Source organism: Tiliqua scincoides, chromosome 5 (genome assembly GCF_035046505.1).
Source record: "Tiliqua scincoides isolate rTilSci1 chromosome 5, rTilSci1.hap2, whole genome shotgun sequence".
Lineage (NCBI taxonomy): Eukaryota > Metazoa > Chordata > Lepidosauria > Squamata > Scincidae > Tiliqua > Tiliqua scincoides.
This window is the reverse complement of record NC_089825.1, coordinates 70,817,370-70,835,018: the sequence shown is the minus strand read 5'-3', so window position 1 is coordinate 70,835,018 and position 17,649 is coordinate 70,817,370. Positions and strand designations below refer to the sequence as shown.

Sequence of the window (17,649 nt, the reverse complement as noted above, 5' to 3'; positions counted from 1 at the left end):
TCTCCTTCGTGCATCGGGGCCCCACTAAGGCAGACCCCACACCAGAGGCCGCTCCCTCCCTGAGGAGACGAGGCTCCCGCTCTCGCTGGGGCCTGCTCCGCCCTCTGCCCCTCGTGCAGGGGGGCCCCAGGCTGTCTTCAGGAGGGGCGAGACGCGGCCTTGAACTGCGGCGTGTCCGACAAGCGACGAGGACGCTCCGTCCCCCGCCTCCCGGCAGCACAGCCCAGGCGCTCTGAGGCGAGCAGCCGGTGCAGAGCGCGCATGCGTCAGGGCCACCGGCTGAGGCCACAAAGGGCCGCTGGTTCCAGGCAACCCGATGGCGGAATTAAGCGCCGCCGCCGCCGCGCCGCCAGCGGCGTTTCCCGGGGCAGGGGCTGCGGCCGCGCGCGGGAAGAAGCGGCCCTCCAGCCCTGGCAACGGCAGCCTCGGGAAGAAGAAGCGGCTGGGGAGCCTGGGCGGCGGCGGCCCGCAGGTGCTGTTGGGGCTGGTGGGGTGGCGGAGCAGCGAGCAGCCCGGCCCTTCCGGCAGGGCGCGCGCATGCGGGGCAGGCACGCCCGCCTCTCCCTCCTAGCTCTCTGGGCGCCCTCGCGAGTCGGCGGCCGGGCTGCAAGCGGATGTCGCCCGTCGGGACTCAGCCCAGGCCTCTGCACGCCTACCCAGAAGTGAGGCCCACCAGAGGCAGTGGGGCTCGCTCCCGGGAAAGTGCGCACGGCACTGCGGCCTGGCCTCGGAATGAGCGGGGCTCGGACGGCGCTGGAAGAGGGTGCTCGTCCCTGTCTCTGCCTTGGCGGTGGCGTAGCTGGAGGGGGGCTGCGCGCCCAGTCTGGCAGGGAGCCTCAGCGGGGCGCGCAAGCGGCCCCTCCAGCTACGCCACCAGGACCCAGTCCTCTCCAACCTCCCTGCACCGATGCAGGCTGTGTGCTGAATCCTGTGTTGGGGGCAGTCACTGGCACCTCCTTTTCCCACAGCTTGGGGCTGTGTGGTGCCCGTATCAGCGCTGCAAAGTTAGATGTGATTGGGCCACTTGTGAACTTGACCCCAGTGCCGCTGGGGCCAGGACTGCAAAATGCCACCCCCCCCGCCCAAAAAAAGTCACCTCTGGTTTTCAGTGAAAACCAGAGGTGCCATTTTTCAGCATGCTCAGGTGGCCGCCTGCCTACTGCCTCCCCAGCCCTTAAAAGGCCTTCTAAGGCCTCAAAGATGGACCTGAAAATGACCCCTTTTTTAAAAAATGGGGGTGAGTGTGTGGGTCATGGTGCTGTCCCCCTGTGAGGTGGCACTGTTGCAATGACTCTGGGAGCAGCAAGACTTAAAAAGCCCAGCTGCTGGATAGTGCAGGTGCAGAAGCAAAATAATAAGACAACAGACAGGTTTGAAAATGTAGATGGGGGGGAGAGCTGAAATTGAAGAAAAAGCTCTTGCTTAACTCCCATCAAGCCCTTTTTATTGAGTCTCAAAACACATGAGGCAATAGGGAAAATTACTTAAGGTTGCTGAGATTTACACTGGCTGTAACTAGCTGGCTTTCTCGCTAACCACAACATTCTTAGATAAGGGGCGCTTCATAACATCCTATTATTCACAACACTGGGCTTGAAGAGAGTGTCAGCATATTTCAAGGCTGTGCAGAGTGTGCTCTGCTATGTTGCCACATACGGAGCCAAGCTCAGCGCCTGTGCATATATTTACCACATGGCACCTTGGGGCATTTGCCCCCTCCCCCATCCTCCCAAGGATGCCAGTGATTGAGCTCTTGGATTCCTTTACTCCATCATATTTTCTTACCCCTCCCCTTCCACTGTCTTTCCTTATGTGTTGGTAAATTTGTGAGCAGAGACTCGTCATTTTGGATTGTCTTCTGGTGGCTCTCTCTGGTATTTCCTTTCCATCTTTTTTTTTTTTTTTTTTTAATTGTGAGCTTTCTGGGAACAGGGAACCATTTATGACATTGAAATGAACAATGTTCAAACTGACAGCACATGGATGAATAAAGCTGTTCACACGTAACATTTCACCTACTACTTTGGTTGGCATTTTCAAAGGACAAAGCTACAGCAAGTAGCTCTTCAAACTACCCAGTATAACTGAGGTAACTGATGTTCTGATTTTAAAGTCCCAAGTACCTGTCGTTTTACCTTAAAGTTCCAGATACTTGTATTTTTGAGTGCTGGTAACCAAGAGTCATTTATACTGTTTCCTCCATGTTTTTTGCTTTTTATATTTATAAATCTCTATGGCCTCTATAATTCGAGTGTGAAAATGTCTGGCAGTGGACGATGCCTGAGTTAATATAAAATCCATTCTGTGCCCAGTCTTGGCTACATGATCCATTTTTTTTCATGCTCCAGAGAACCATTTGTTTATCAGCATAAACTGCTTTGTAAACTTTTTGTTGAAAAGTGGTATATAAATATTCTGAATATTACACATAATATTAACACTCTAGAGGAAGTTCAGCAAGGGAGCATGCCTTTGTTGTATGCAGATACTCTGAGACTGAGCAAATACAACCCTCTATCAGGTAGCTTGGTAATGCTTTCAAATAATCAAACTTTCCACTAAGCATTTAGATAGGTTTACTATTTTGTATTTAGGTCACCATTGGCCACCTGGAATTTTAGTCTGGATGAGTGAACTGGAATGATTGAACTGGTGGTGCGTTTTTTAAAAAATTGAGAATGACAGTTGATGGGCACTGCCAGCCGGGAACACTCATGGCTGTCCGTGTGCTGTGAAAGTTACCAGTGCCCACAAAGATGTGGTGGCAAAGCAGAAGAGCCCTACTAATCCTAGGGCTTGGTCATTGGGGCATTGTGGGATGCCCCCTGCCCAGCAGAGAGACAGCACCATGACCTTGCAAACTGTGGCAGGAAGCTTGGTGCAGTAGGCAGAGCTCCCATGTATGGTTTTTGCATGTTTAGAAGAGCCTGCCTGCCCAGAGCCTCTTACCACCATCTGTAAGGTAGCTGCAGACCTCCAAACCCGGAAGTGAATGATGGTGACACCATTGCATGACACAAAATGCATCATCCCCATTTACTTCCGGATTCTGAGCTCTGGGGAAGGGTGTTGCCAGCTGGGTAAATTTGGAAAGTGGGAAACTTAGGGGCATGTCTTACTTCTGACCCCTGGGGTACCTTCTGACCCCTGGGGATTTTGTAGTCCTTTTTCCTAACTTTTGGGATTCCTTTAAGTCTGATTAACAGATAAAGGTTTTCCTTGATGTCCTCCAAGTATTCCTGTTACAAAATGCTCTTCATCATTCTCTATGCTTCTGATATTCTTTTTTTAAAGCAGAGCATGTTTTGCTCTGAGGGTGACCTACAAAGATTCCTGTGCCTTGAATTCAGAGGAGGAAGTTTCTTGCTCTGTCTTAATAAACTATACCTGCCAAAATTCCCTTTTCTCAACAACTATTAGAAACCTTGACCTCCTTTGCATCAAAGCACCTTGTCAGCTCCTGAATTAAAGTACAGAGTGCTGACAGCTTTCTGACTAAAGTAAAAAAAAAATACGGGTATAGTTTTAAAATGAACAGTCTTTTACAACTGTGCTAATCCAAAAAGGATTTTGGCACAGTCAGTCTGAAAGAAGCTGTCCTGGCAAATTGCTCTCTAGTTAATTATGCAACAGGGTTACCTTGCTTTGAAATAAAACCAGAGCATACTGTAGAATGTGACCCATCATGTTTCTTTAATGTTTTGAGATAGGAGGTTTCTTTGGTTCCCCCTCCCCATTTTTATTACCAAAAAAACCCCTAACTGTAGTGTCACCTGCTGTCTTGAAGTCGGCTTCTGGGACTTAACAGCTTCTTGATCTACAGAAATCAGCATAGCATAACAGCTGCTAACACCAAGTTGCTGTTAAAAATACAAGAGCAATGGGAAATAGTTGGCAATCCTAATTAAGACTAAAAAAAAAAAGGTTCAAATGTAAAGGCAGATAAGTCACATAGTTAAACATAAATAATAAGAAAATGACAATGAAAATCATTCCATCCTTGAATATTAGTCCACTTTATGTAAGATGCTTATCAACCCAATCGTATGTTAGCCAGCACCACCTTCTGGAATGTCCTGCCTGGTAAAAGTGAAATAGCAAAACAATGCCTCTTCTTCCAAATTTTGTAATTATCCAGAAGGATCTGAAAGCCACCATATGATCCAGGAAAATAAACTGGGTCAACTTCCCATGTCTCCCTCCTAGTAAATGTCATCAAGCAGTCTCATTTTTAGTCCTGTCTGGAAACCAGACTGAAATGTGTCCAAATAATCTGATTCATCCAGAACTCCTTGGAGCTGCCCAAGCTACTTGAGCAACTTGGCCAAAAATGGGAGGTTAGAAACCGCCTGTATTTCCGCAACTCAATTAGGATAAAGCAAGAGGATTTTTTAAAATAGTCTCTCTACTACTTCTTTTGGCAATTGGAACAGTGTCTTCTCGAAGGAAACATTGTTTCTGGCCAAGATACTGGCCCAGTAGTTATAGGTTAGTATTGGCATACTAACCAATATGGACATGAATTGGGCAAATATGTATTGCAGAAAACATAACCAAGTATCCTGTCTGCATTGTCACATGTCAGTAACCAAAAATAATCCAATACAGTCTAACGCAGGAGCTGAATCCTTCTAGTGCTGACTCTAAAACAAGGGTGGTATTGAGGTTAGAGCAGATGCGAGTGATTTCTATCTAAAAAAAACTATTGCAGAGACCTTCTGGAGATTCTATTCATTCTAATGGAATATGTAGTTGCATTCCATAACTTATATAGCCATTCCTGAACTGCTGGATGTTTTGGGAATTTCCAGGTTGCTGATATTGTATTAAACCCTTAGTTGTGATAAGCATATTCTTGAGTATCCTAATAATATTTCTAACAAAACAAATCTTGAACATCAGTTTAAAAAAAATTTAAAGGGGATTTTGAAAGTATATCTGAATGTGCTATAAAATGAAGGTTCCCCCCCCCCCCCAGCTGAGCTCAGTTTTGCTTAAAAGAGATCAGGAGAGTCCTGCCAGTGCAGTGGAACATCCTGTGTCACAACACTACCTCATCTGTTTCCTCCAGGAACAAATGATACCATCTTTCCGTCAGCGTGTTAAACTTTCAGAACATTGCACACCATCATGGAACTTGCGTCAATGTTATCCCACCGCTGATGTGACAAAAGCAATGAGTTTTGTTCAGTTTAGTTTAAATATTTTTGTCACACAAAGGCAAAGAATGAAAATGAAAGATGAGATGATAGTAAGGCAGTATGGAATACCAGAGGACATCTTTCTTGAATCAAGAGCAAATACAAAGGAAATGATGACTGCTGAGAGGACCACTTTTCTATGCTATTATAAGCTTGCTAGACAGCTACAATACAACAGGCACAGTACAACTGTGATCTTAAGCATGCGTATTTTGGAATACTATTGAGAGCAACAGGATTTATTTCAAGCAAATTTGTTCAGGATCTGAAAAAAACACATTAGCAGAACATTCTCAAATCAAGCCTTTGGATGCTGGTTCAGAAAATGTTCACAGGGAGAGTTTTGTTTAGGTTATAATCCTAGGAATGCCCACGAGTAAGTTCCTTACTCACACTGTGGGATTTACTTCTGAGTAAACATGCCTAGGATTGGATTGTTAATCTGCATTGTGAAATTTATGATTAGAGCTTTAAGTGAGAATCTAATTGCACAGTAGTGCAACACAGCAGTTGAACATAGGTTTTTTTTGCAGAAGTCCCAGTTAGGGCTTGGGGACTCTGCATCTTTCAAGCTGTATATCAAAGGGGATTTGGGTAAATGCAGCAATGAGAACATCTCAGCAATGAGAACCATTGAAGCTCTTTTTTGTATACAATGCAGGATTCCTATCCTTTTCATCTGACCACTCTACCACATTGGATTGTTCTGCAGTTGTTTTTTTTCCTGCATACACTTGCACAACTGCATGTGGAACAGCACAAAATGCCATCTTCTTTCCATGTGCGCTCTTTGGGATACAACCCTGTGTGTTTTGGATTACAGCTAATTCCCAAACATGGTTACTTAGAAGTAAGTTTCACTGAACTGGATGGGATTTATTTCTTTGTAACTGTGCTGAGTTTGCAGTAGACTTGCAGCCCAATCCTATCCAATTTTCCAGTGCCGGTGCCGCTGTGTCTATGGGAAAGCACTGCTTCCTGTGTTGGGGGTGCAGTCACAGAGGCCTCCTTAAGGTTTGGGAACATTTGTTCCTTACCCCAGGGCTGCATTGTGGTTGCACCAGTGATGGAAAGTTAGATGGGATTGGGCTGTCAGTTGTTGGAACAGAATAGGAAACAAAACTAACATTTTTTTAATGAGGAAATTGGATATAGAATAGGATAAAAATACCAGAATTTCTGCTAGCAATAAGTACAATTAAAGTTTGGAACTGAAGAAAACTCTTTCAAATCACATTTTTGTTTACTTTTTTTTCTTACTCAAAACAGAATATATCTGTTTTTCCAGAATATCAGTGCAGAGACTATGAATGAAAATAAAACAATGTCCACAGATTCCAGCACAGGACTAGTAGAAACTTCTAGCAAACCATTGCCTTTTAAGACTCCAAGCTTCACTGTAAGTATTATTTTTTTATAATTTTGACAGTGTCTGCTACATCACTCATCCTCAAGATTTTCAAATTAGGAGCTACATTTATCCTCGGCCTTTACATACATGAATGTTCATGTTCATCTTTCTCTTTCATTCCCTGCTTTTTTTTGTCCTCACATTTTCCTTCTGTTTTTTACAGCCCAATCCTGAGCTGCCTGGGGCGCCCAGTCTCAGCAGCACCGAGAACAGCTGCCGTCAGATCCTGTGTGCCTCAGGCTACCACAGGCGGCGCCTTGGGAGAAGAGGACTTTTGTCCCCTTCTCCCTGGTAAGGGAAGCAGCCCTGCAATGGGGCTACTCACTTTACCACCAACCAAAAGGTTGGTGGTAAAGGCGTTCGTGTAGGGCGCCGAGCCCCACACGAATGCCTTGGATCCGATGGAGCGGAGCTCCATGGACCCGCCTCCCTCCCTCCCCACTCCCTCCCTACGGCATGCCTCCCAGCTGCCCCCTCTCCGCCCCCTGCCTCGCCTCTCACCCACCCTCTCTCCGCCCCCGGCTGGCCTCTCCCCTCCCCACCATGCCCCTCCTCACCCCTGCTTACCATGCCACGGCTTAGTGGTCCTGGGGCTGGGCTAGCATGGGCGGTAGCCCAGTGGTAAGGCTCACAAACGTGCCTTATGGCACGTTTGCAACAGTGCACAGCAGCACGAAGCTGCAGCGCCGAGCCCAGGATTGGGTTCTTAGTTTTCTCTTCATATTTATTTATTTATTTAAAACAGGGGTGCCCAAACCCTGGCCCGGGGGCCACTTGTGGCCCTCGAGGGCTCCCAATCCGGTTCGTGGGGAGCACCTAGTCTCCAATGAACCTCTGGCCCTCCAGAGACTTGCTGGAGCCCTTGCTGGCCTGACGCAACTGCTCTCAATGTGAGGACGACTGTTCGACCTTTCACCTGAGCTATGGGATGAGGGCTCCCTCTACTACTTGCTGTTTCACGTCTGTGATACAGCAGTGGCAGTGAAGGAAAGGCTGGCCTTGCTTTGTGCAAGGCCTTTTATAGGCCTTAAGCTACTGCAATACCTTCATTCATTCATATGCTCCATCTCAAATATGTAAATTTATTCAAATTTTTAATGTAAATTTATTCTTTTTTTCCCCAGCCCCCGACACAGTGTCAGAGAGATGATGTGGCCCTCTTGCCAAAATGTTTGGACACCCCTGATTTAAAATATTGATATCCTGCCTTCTTGTCACATCACTGGGATGCCCAAGGCAGCTAATTTTAAAAAGATGCAAATTAGAAAACAACAAATAGATGGAATCAACAAGAAAAGAGGGTCTCTCTGATTATGCAAGTGGGAAGGATGATGTAGGAGAAATTCTGAGCCGTTTAGTCTTCATAGGTGCTGACTGGCTCTGTGAGCTAGGATGGCCAGAAGCCATTCAATCTGTTTATAATAATAAAGTAATGTGTAACCACCAGACCTAGACAGAGACCCTAGTAGCAACTTTTCTGCCAACTAAAGTTTCCAAACACTTTTCAAAGTCTTCAGTGTGTCAGAGGTGAGCCTCTCCTCAAACCCCTGCTTACAACACTGTATGTATCCACTTTCAAAATCCCATGCACCCACCACTGCACTCTTTTTTTGTTTTATTTTTTGGGGGTATACTACTTCACAACTATTCCTGTTGTGTTGCCCCTGATCAACAGGTGATACGCATGCAAAAACAGTGCTGCATGCCTGGCTGCAGTGGCAGCATCTGGCAACTTGTATGTACCAGAAAAGCAGTAGGCAGTTCATGGCATGACATGGGCAGCTGTGTTGGTAAGACAACAGGCAAGAAGATTAAGTGGCTGCACTGCTGTAATTCCTCTTCCTTAGCCTGCCTGTATTCACTGCTACTGTGTTCTGCCCCGCCCTCCTGTCAGTGGGCCCCAACCCACCTGTTGAAGTCATGTATGTTACAGTGCTCCCGTCTTGATGTATTTATGTACTTGTCTGCCTTTAAGTACAAGTGCATGTGGCATGTTATTCTCAGCTCTGCAATAGCACTCATGAGCACTCAGAAGCAAAGCAGAATCCTGGAGTAAACCAGACTTTGAATCTGAACAGGACTGGCCAGAGACATTTTACTGCCCAATATGGAACAAGAAATGGCACCCTTCCCTTCTTCCCCATCCCCTGACTATGGTGGCACTTTTAAAAGCAAGAATTGAGGTTCTAACAGAAATTTGGTTAAGAGGTCAGGGGTATTACCTGCCTGCTCCTGTCACAGACCTGCATATCAGTCTAGTGCAGGGGTGCCCAAACCCCAGCCCTGGGGCCACGTGTGGCCCTCGGGGCCTCTCAGTGCAGCCCTTAGGGAGCCCACAGTCTCCAATGAGACTCTGGCCCTCTGGAGATATGTTGGAGCCAACACTGGCCCGACACAACTGCTCTCAACGTGAGTGTGACTGACCTCTCACATGAGCTGTGGGATGAGGACTCCTTCCACTGCTTGTTGTTTTACATCTGTGATGCAGTAGCGGCAGCAAAGGAAAGGCCAGCCTTGCTTTGTGCAAGGCCTTTTATAGGCCTTGAGCTATTGCAAGACCTTCATTTATTCATATAAGTTCATCTTTAATATATTCATTTATGTAAACTTATGTAAATTTATTCAAATTTTAAATGTAAATTAATTCTTTTTTTTCCGCGGCCCCCGACACAGTGTCAGAGAGATGATGTGGCCCTCCTGCCAAAAACTTTGGACACCCCTGGTCTAGTGATTATACAGGTCCTTTCTTTAATAGACCTTTTTTCCTCGACTGGAGCAGAAGTGAGAGCTGCTCACAGATATCAATGGAAAAATCTACTGCACATTTGGCATTTCATAGATCACCAACATTGAGCATGTTGCAGTAGTCAAACTGAGATGGGATCAAGGGTGATTGTGGCTAGATTCTGTAGAAAGGAGAAGCTGAACACAGCTTGAAGTGGCAAAAAAAAAATAAAACTCCTGGCCATAACTGCTACCTGATCTTCCTTTCACAAAACTGGGTCTAGGACTACCTGTATTCCCCCTTTCATAGGGAATTCTACTTCTTCTAAAGCACAAGTTGAATAGCTTCTCTCAGATCAGATCTCCTACTGACCAGGAGCACCTCTTGTCCTGCCTGGATTAAGGCTATAATCCTATCACCACTTACCTGGAAGTACACATCATTGACTGTAAAGAGACTTACTTCTGAGTAGACATGCATAAGATTGGGCTCTTGGTTTCAGTTTGCTAGCCCACGTCCAGGTATGAGTTCATGAACCTATCTGGGCTGCAGTCGGAAAGAGAATTTGAGCTGTGTTATCATCTATGTATTATTTACACCATACTTCAAATCTCTGGCTGACCTCTCCTAGCAGTATCATGGATATATATTAATATGGAGAATAGATGTGTTAATAACTAGGCTGTCTAGAGATTTTTTTGCCCTTTATAAGGCATTCTGAGGCCCGGGAAGTGCTCCTGAGGCTTCTCCAGGCCTTAGAATGTCATATAAGGGCAAAAAATATCACTTCCCTTGGGAAACGGAAGTTGCATTTTTGTTTTGGGGGTTTTTTGTGTGTGACCAAAACAGTCATTCTGAAAGCTGCCGAGGCCGCGCACTGCTTCTCTGATCTTCAGACAGCCCTCCGAAGGTGACCGGAGTGCAGTTCCGGTTGCCTCTGGAGGGCTCAGTTTGGGCAAAGTCTGACTCAACACAGATCCGGGGAGCCAAATCTGCAGATTCAGAATCTGTGGGTTACAAGGCCCTACTTGAATGGTAAAGTATTAATTTACTTAATTTTTGTCATATAGGGATGTTAAAAATTTCCCTGCTTGATTATGTCACTTCCAGTCATGACATCACTTCCAGTTTGATGACATCACTTCTGCTGGGTCCCAGCAGATTGTCATTCTAAAAAGTGGATCTCAGTGCTGAAAAGTTTGCGCTGTGCTTCATTTTTAATAAATGGGTGTTACCCATTTTAGTACTGATGCAGTGTCAGAATAACATGTCGCTTTGTGAGCACAATTCTAAGATTGTGCTGGGCTCGTGCGGGGGGCATGGGGAGGGCTGGAGTGAGGCATTTTGGGAGGGTGGGCTGTGGGCGGGCCTGTGGGTGGGAGAGCAGGGGGGTGGGACCAGGACCTGGCACTTATGCTGGATCCTGATCCCATTCCCAGGCACCCCAGGGCAGCTCCGGGCTGCTTGGATCTGCACCACCTCTTTAGGTGGCACAGATTAGAGTAGCTCCATTCCCATTACCCCAGGTGGAGTCACTTTCAACCCCAAATTTGCACTGCATACAGGGCAGGCCTGCCAGCCTATCTGTTCCAACACAAGTTAGGAGTGCGCTGTGTGTGTATTAATAGTGCATGTGCTTGAAAAAACACTTTTTAACTATTTCAGCACTCTGGCATTGGCGGAGCTGCAGCTGGGAAGAAGAACAGAACCTGGAAGAATCTGAAACAAATCCTTGCATCAGAGAGGGCATTGCCATGGCAACTAAATGATCCAAGCTGTAAGCTGTTTGTTGTTGTTATTAACAGTATTTAGATGCTTTAGATCTTTTGATGCTTTCCATGTATTTATAAATAACAACTTTCTTACTCATACAATTGTTTTCTGTGTGTGTTACATCATGGCCAAACCAATCCCAGAGATTTAAGACCAGATAAATGCTATTAACTATTGATAAGAAACAAACATGGATTGTATTTGCATGGAATTGCTCTATAAACTTTGTGCATGGATAGGAAAGATGACGGCAAACAGGAACAAATCCAGATTTACTTAGAACTATTCTGCACTTGCTCCTATCTATGCATAAATCTCTACTATTCTGTGTGAATTCAGTGCCCATCTTCTCTGCCACATGACACAGCCGGGTACCTGCTTTTTAAAGAAAGGACAATTAATAGGTGATGGATTTGTCAGCTACTGTTAACTGCAATAGTTAAATAGATCGAATTAGGGTCTATTAGCCCAGGATTTTGTTTTTAATGAATTGATTCTCGTGTCACTTAGGCTAGAGTTAGGTTAGGATTATTTGTCCATAGTGCTCAGAAGTATACTTTTTCTAAAGTTCCTATGTTCAGAGAAAGTATATTTCTGAGCACTATGGACAAATAACCCTAACCTAACTCTAGCCTGTGACATGGGAATCATTTCATTAGAAACAAAATCCTGGGCAAATAGACCCTAATTTGATAATCAACAAATAATCTCATGAAATGGAATTGACTATCAGCTTTTGTTTTCAGCATAACAAGTGTGCATGAATAGAATCTTCAAATATTTTGTCCATTCCAGCTGACGAAAAGCCCCTAAACCTGCGGTTTTCAAACTCGCAGGGAGTTTGAATCCTGCAGTAAGTCTTTGCGGGGGCGGGGGGAGGCAGGATCGTGCCGCTCAGGGGGGCTACAGGGGCTTGGTGCACTTGCTCAAGCCCCCTGCAGCCCCCGGGGGTGCGGGGAGCCCTGTGCGACCTTCAGCAGGGCTCCCCGGGTCAGGGAAGGTGACAGCAGAGTGATCGCGCCCCACTCCGCTAAACCAGAAGCGGAGTGCGATCACCCCACTCTCACTTTTCCTGACCCAAGGAACCCTGCAGGCGCTCACACCCAGCTCCCCACAGCCAGGGACGGCTGCTGCAGGGACTGGAGGGTGCACCCCAGTCCCTGCAGCCCGGTCAAAAGGGAATGTGGAGTGATTCACAAGCCAGCCAAGCCTTCTCCAGAGTGAGCCCGAGACCAGAGAGGATCCGACTGGCATGCTCACTCAGTGCAGGACCTTGCTTACTGGCTGGGTCCTCTGCGGCAGGAGGAGAGAAGATGAGCCGGGCTGGTGTGCTGCATTTGATCAGCACAGAGCCCCCTCTAGCTTCTGGCCTCCTTCCCAGTCAGGAGGGAGGTGTGCATCCTCCTCCTAGCAGGCTCCAGACTGGGAGGGAAACTCGAAGCTAGAGGGGGCTCCACAAGTAAGTGCACACAGTGAGGGGCTTCCATCCACCTAGGAGGGAGGAAGCCCAGAACTTCATCCTGTTCACACTTCCCTGGGAGTAAGCCCCACTGACAGTAATGAAACTTACTTCTGTGTAGACATGCATAGGATTGGGCAGCCCAATCCTATGCGTGTCTACTCAGAAGTAAATCCCATTACTGTCAGTGGGGCTTACTCTCAGGAAAGTGTGGATAGGATTGGGCTGACAGTCTGTTCTTAGTCACAGCGTGGCGGGGAGAAGGTCCAAATGCCACAGTCTGCATTCCTCTGTCTAGTCTGGGGGAACTGGGGTGGCATCTGTGTGTGTTTCAGTCAGGGTGTATGAGTGAGCATGCCCCCCACTACTTACTATCTAGTGGTGAGTTGTGGTCTCACTCTGTGTCAGCTTAGCCAAGAATCATCACCTCTTTCTCTTCTTCCTTCCATCCCCCCAAAAAGAAAAAAAGCCACACTTGATCAGTCAAACTTTGCCTCCCAAAATGATTAAAAAATACACATTACTTTTCAGCCATCCCCTTTTTTCTCCTGACTTTTTTTTTCTTTTTGGCTTCTCACATTGGCTGCTACTATAAGATAAACAGTCTCTGGCATCATGATAATATGCATGTCTACTCAGAAGTAAGTCCCATTGTGTTCAACGAGTCTTACTCCCAGGAAAGATTGTTCAGAACTGCAGCCTGGGTCTTTGTTTCTCATCAGTTTGCAATAAGCAGAATCACAAAACAAAGTCCCAGCAAATTTCTTCACTTCTCCCCGCCCCCCCCCCTTACAAGAAACAAAAAAGTCCCTTTCCAAAATCCTCCAAGTTTGCTGCTAACAAACCTAGGGTGCTGGCAGCTCTGGCTTCTCTAGTTTTTTGTTTCCTGGTGCCTTCAAATTCACTTTTTCTATGGTGGTTTGTATAATTACAACACCTTCATTCCAATTTTGGAGGTAATTGAAGTGGGGTTATGTAAGCTGCCTTGGGTGCCCTTTGGGGAGAAAGGTGGAGTATAAATCAAATAAATAAATGGGGAGCCGTGACCAATGGCCACCAAGGATCAAGGGAGCTGCAGGCTGAAAATGTTTGAGAACCACTGCCCTAAAGAATGGAATCATCAGATCTGAGCTCCTATGATTCATAGATTTAAGATAATGAGGTTAAATACCCAATAGTCAAATTAACGTACTTTTATTTCTCTTTCTGGCACATTTCCAGACTTCAGTATTGATGCTCCTCCTTCCTTTAAACCAGCCAAGAAATATTCTGACATTTCAGGTCTTCCTGTAAGTATTGTTTTTATTGTCTAAATATTTTATTTTTCACAGGCTGGAACATTTGTTTGTATTTTTGCAGTTCCTATTTCTATTTCTAAGGGATCTTATTCTACTGTGATCCAGTTCCCTGTACTGAGGGAGGATATTCTGTAGCAGTGGTTTTTATATTGGGAAATCCTGAAGTTCTTTGGTTTTTTTTAGTTAGGATAGTTGTAATGGCAGCCATGTTTTCTTGAAAGACAGCTGCCTGCCTCTGCCTGTCTTCTCCTTCAGTGTGTAGACACAACATACAATTGACTACGTTTTGGGTGGGTAGATATTCAGTTGGCTTCTGTAGAAGAACTCCTTCCACAAGCAAGAGGTAATGGGTTATGCTTTTGTCTCTGCATGTGATAAGTGTTTCTTTTTTTGAATATGCATTTATTGCATTAAACTTAAACTAAAACCCAGCATTTTCTGAAGGGGGTGTATTTGTACTTTGGGGCTTCTCTTAACCCAGACGATAAATTCAACAGTATTTTTTTATCCAGCACTGGTTTTAAAAACATGCCTCTTTTTGAAGCATCAAAATGTAATTACATATACATTCTTCCTCTGCTATCCATATGTTTGTTATAAGTAATTTTTCAGGAAATTGAAGGTATATGCAGTCTTTCCAGTTTGGGAGGCTTGATGCTTCTCTGCCAAGGAGTAGTCAATTGACTAACTGGCCCAGCCTCTAACATTGTGGGCAGGGCAATTGGGAACAGCCCCCATTCATCCTCCAGGAATTTATACTAAGAAATTCCAGTTTTTTTCTTCCTCTCTTAGGATGAAACTAAATATTATGTAAAACACATAGATTGGCTTTGTGTGTTGTTGTTTTTTAAAGGAAAACGTTTAACAATGGCTGGGTGGGGAGACATACACAATCAACATTGGGACCATGGATGTTGTGCACTGTAGGTTTTAAAAACTTTCTGCTGAAGTTGAGGTCCCAATGAAAATCCTCCCAATTTTATCCAGCTTTGCAGTGCTGATGCAGCTGTGCCAATGGGACATGCACTGCATCCTATGGGGAGGCATTCATTTGTTCCCTTGCCTCCAAGCTGCATTAAGGCTGGAAAGTTGGATAAGATTGGGCCCAAAGTTACTATCTGTATTGAGAGGAAAATTGTAATTGACACAACTTGGCCATCTAATTCTTCTTGCTGACTTTCTCTGCTTCCCCCAAAGTATTCCAAACTTTATATTTAATATGCAAAATGTCAGGACAGTTCTGAGTGTTTCAGAAAGATAAACTAGCCACTGATATATTGAGATTGACTGAAATTGATACAAGAGCTATTAATATGCAGGGATCATATGAGTCTTTTATAAAATCAAAGTCCTTGTCAGACAAACCTTATCTCCTTCTATGATAGCATGACTAGCTTGGTAGATCAGGGCATGTTGTGGACAGAATATATGTGGATTTCAGTAAGACTTTTGACAGGTTTCCCCATGACATCCTGGTAGACAGGTTGGTGGGGTGTGAGGTAGATGATGCTAAGTCACTGAATCACTGACAAAGCCTACACAGAAGGTACTCATCAACAGCTCCTCCTTGACATGAGGGAAAGTGACAAGTGGAGTGCCTCATTTTGTTCAATATCTTCATAAATGATTTGGATGAGAGACTAGAGGGGGAATTTCATGAAATTTGTGGAAAAATTTGCATAGTAGACTGCAGAGGGGTAGCAAATGGAAGGGTGACAAATATCCAAGGGACAGGGACAGGATCCAAGTAGATCTTGACAGGATGGAAAACTGGGCAAATGCAAACGCACTTCAACAGGGATGAATGTAAAGCTTTTATTTGGGTAGAAAAAATCAAACGTGATTGAAGATTGCAGATATTTGCCTCCACAGTAGTATATGAGAAAATGATCTTGGCATTTTAGTGGACGGTAAGTTAAATGTGAGCTGGCAGTGTGACATAGCAGCCAAGAAGGCTAATGTGGTTCTAGGCTGCATAGACAGTAGTAATCAGATTGTGAGAAGTTATGGTACTGCTGTATTCTGCTCTAGTCAGACTCCACCTGGAGTATTGTGGGCAGCACAGCTTAAGAGGGATATTGAAATGCTAGATCAGGTTCATGAGGAGGATGACTAGGATGGTTAGGGGACTGGAAACCATGTCCTATGAGGCCTGGTTGAAGGAGATGGGCATGTTTGAGTAAGAGATGGTTAAGAGGGGACATGATACTTATAATTATCTGAGGGGCTGTCATGTGGAAGATGGAGCAAATTTGTTTTTGGTTGCTCCAGAGGTTATGACCAGGACAAATGGGTTTAAATTACAAGAGAGAAGTAAACTGATGATATTGTAAGTTTATACTACTCTTGACAGAATGAAGAACATAAGAACTTGTGTGGCTAAGATCTGACCAAAAGTTCATCTAACTCTGATTGTCTCCAGTCACATGCCTCCATGAATTGGGGCATTATGGATATGGATCTCTCCAGTTGTTCTCAACATCTGGTTGTTAGTGTATAGATGCCACTGGTATACATGTGGTACAACATCTAATCTACTGTTTATAAAGTTATTGATAACTTCAAGCATACTTTTCTTGGTTATTTTTATAACTTTGTAATTGTTTTTGAATTTGAAATACTTTCCTCATCATGAATGTAAACAGAGAATGACTGGCTACCTTACATATACTACAGTATATAGTTTACTTCTGGAACATTTATTTTCACAAACTTTAAAGATGACTGTTTCAGATACTTCCACTCAGGTGTTTCTGTCTGTTTCTCTTTTAGGCAAACTATACTGACCCACAGAGCAAACTCAGATTTAGTACCATTGAAGAATTTGCCTATATCCGGATGCTTCCTTCAGATGTTGTTACAGGCTATCTCACACTAAGGAAAGCAACAACTGTTGTTCCCTGAGAGCGGAAGCAGAGCCAAACCCTTATTTGAAAAGCATATCTCTAGATAGCACAAAGCACGCCTGTGAGAGTTTGTATATAAAGTATATGTAGAAGATCAAAATTGTCAAAAGATGGTTTCTAGTATCCATATTTACTTCTGTGAAGCTTACTATATTGAGCAAAATACTCTAGAATTGCTGTATTTAGTGTAATCAGATAAGATGATGGTTCCCAAACTGTACTCCATGGCACCTCAGGGCTCTGTGGCAAACTCACAGGGGGACCATGGGATGTCCCCAGCGGACTTTTCTTCCCAGCGCTACCATCTCGGATTGCACAAAATTTCATGTGGTTCTTGCAATATCTTGTGTGATTCAAGATGCTGGCCCACTGGAAGAAGGCCAATGCAAAAGAAGGGCACTATGACCACAGTAAGTTTGGAAACCACTGGGCTAAGAAGTGAAGAACCTGAATGCAAAAGGATTTTTTAATTGGGCTTGCCTAAAGGATTCATTTCTGGAATTACAGGAGCCACGTCCTTTCGTTACAGTATCTCAATGTCTGTAAATTGCACAAAATATTTACAGCAATTGTTAAACTTGCTCAAATAAACTGAGGTGCCTTTTAAATATTGTCTTATGTTTTTGACTCCATTTAGCTGGTTTGGAAAAGCATACATTAAAATCCTTGTGATTTTTTTAAAGATCACATCTAGCCAAATTCACCACTGCTTAATTGGCATAACATTTTTGATTGCAAAGTAATTTTCACCTATGGTTAGACATGTGAAAATAGTGGTGTTTTACTCAGAACTAAGACTTGGGCTGTAATCCTGTGTTACTGACTAGAAACAAACACATGGTGAATTGATTTTTTAAATTTTTCTTTGATTTAATT

The 17,649-nt window shown here is 44.6% G+C and overlaps 1 protein-coding gene across 2 annotated transcripts; it reads left to right on the top strand.

The window, feature by feature from the left end:
- The first annotated feature begins 229 nt into the window (after positions 1-229).
- Positions 230-17,381, top strand: INO80C (INO80 complex subunit C). Of its 2 annotated transcripts, none has more exons than XM_066631171.1 (5): positions 230-472; positions 6,490-6,600; positions 11,003-11,114; positions 13,791-13,858; positions 16,640-17,381. In XM_066631171.1, exons 1-5 carry the CDS (start codon positions 317-319, stop codon positions 16,769-16,771), a joined length of 579 nt encoding a protein of 192 aa, XP_066487268.1. In that variant the 5' UTR covers positions 230-316; the 3' UTR covers positions 16,772-17,381. The 2 variants fall into 2 exon arrangements, with proteins under 2 accessions (XP_066487268.1, XP_066487269.1); XM_066631172.1 differs by having other exon boundaries at positions 395-472; positions 6,471-6,600.
- The last annotated feature ends 268 nt before the right edge of the window (positions 17,382-17,649 follow it).

Coding starts and splice junctions, on each gene's coding strand:
- INO80C (XM_066631171.1), top strand. CDS start 317: ATGGCGGAATTAAGCGCCGCCGCCGCCGCGCCGCCAGCGGCGTTTCCC. Junction 473..6,489: donor TGGGCGGCGGCGGCCCGCAG/GTGCTGTTGGGG, acceptor CTGTTTTTCCAG/AATATCAGTGCAGAGACTAT. Junction 6,601..11,002: donor TTAAGACTCCAAGCTTCACT/GTAAGTATTATT, acceptor TAACTATTTCAG/CACTCTGGCATTGGCGGAGC.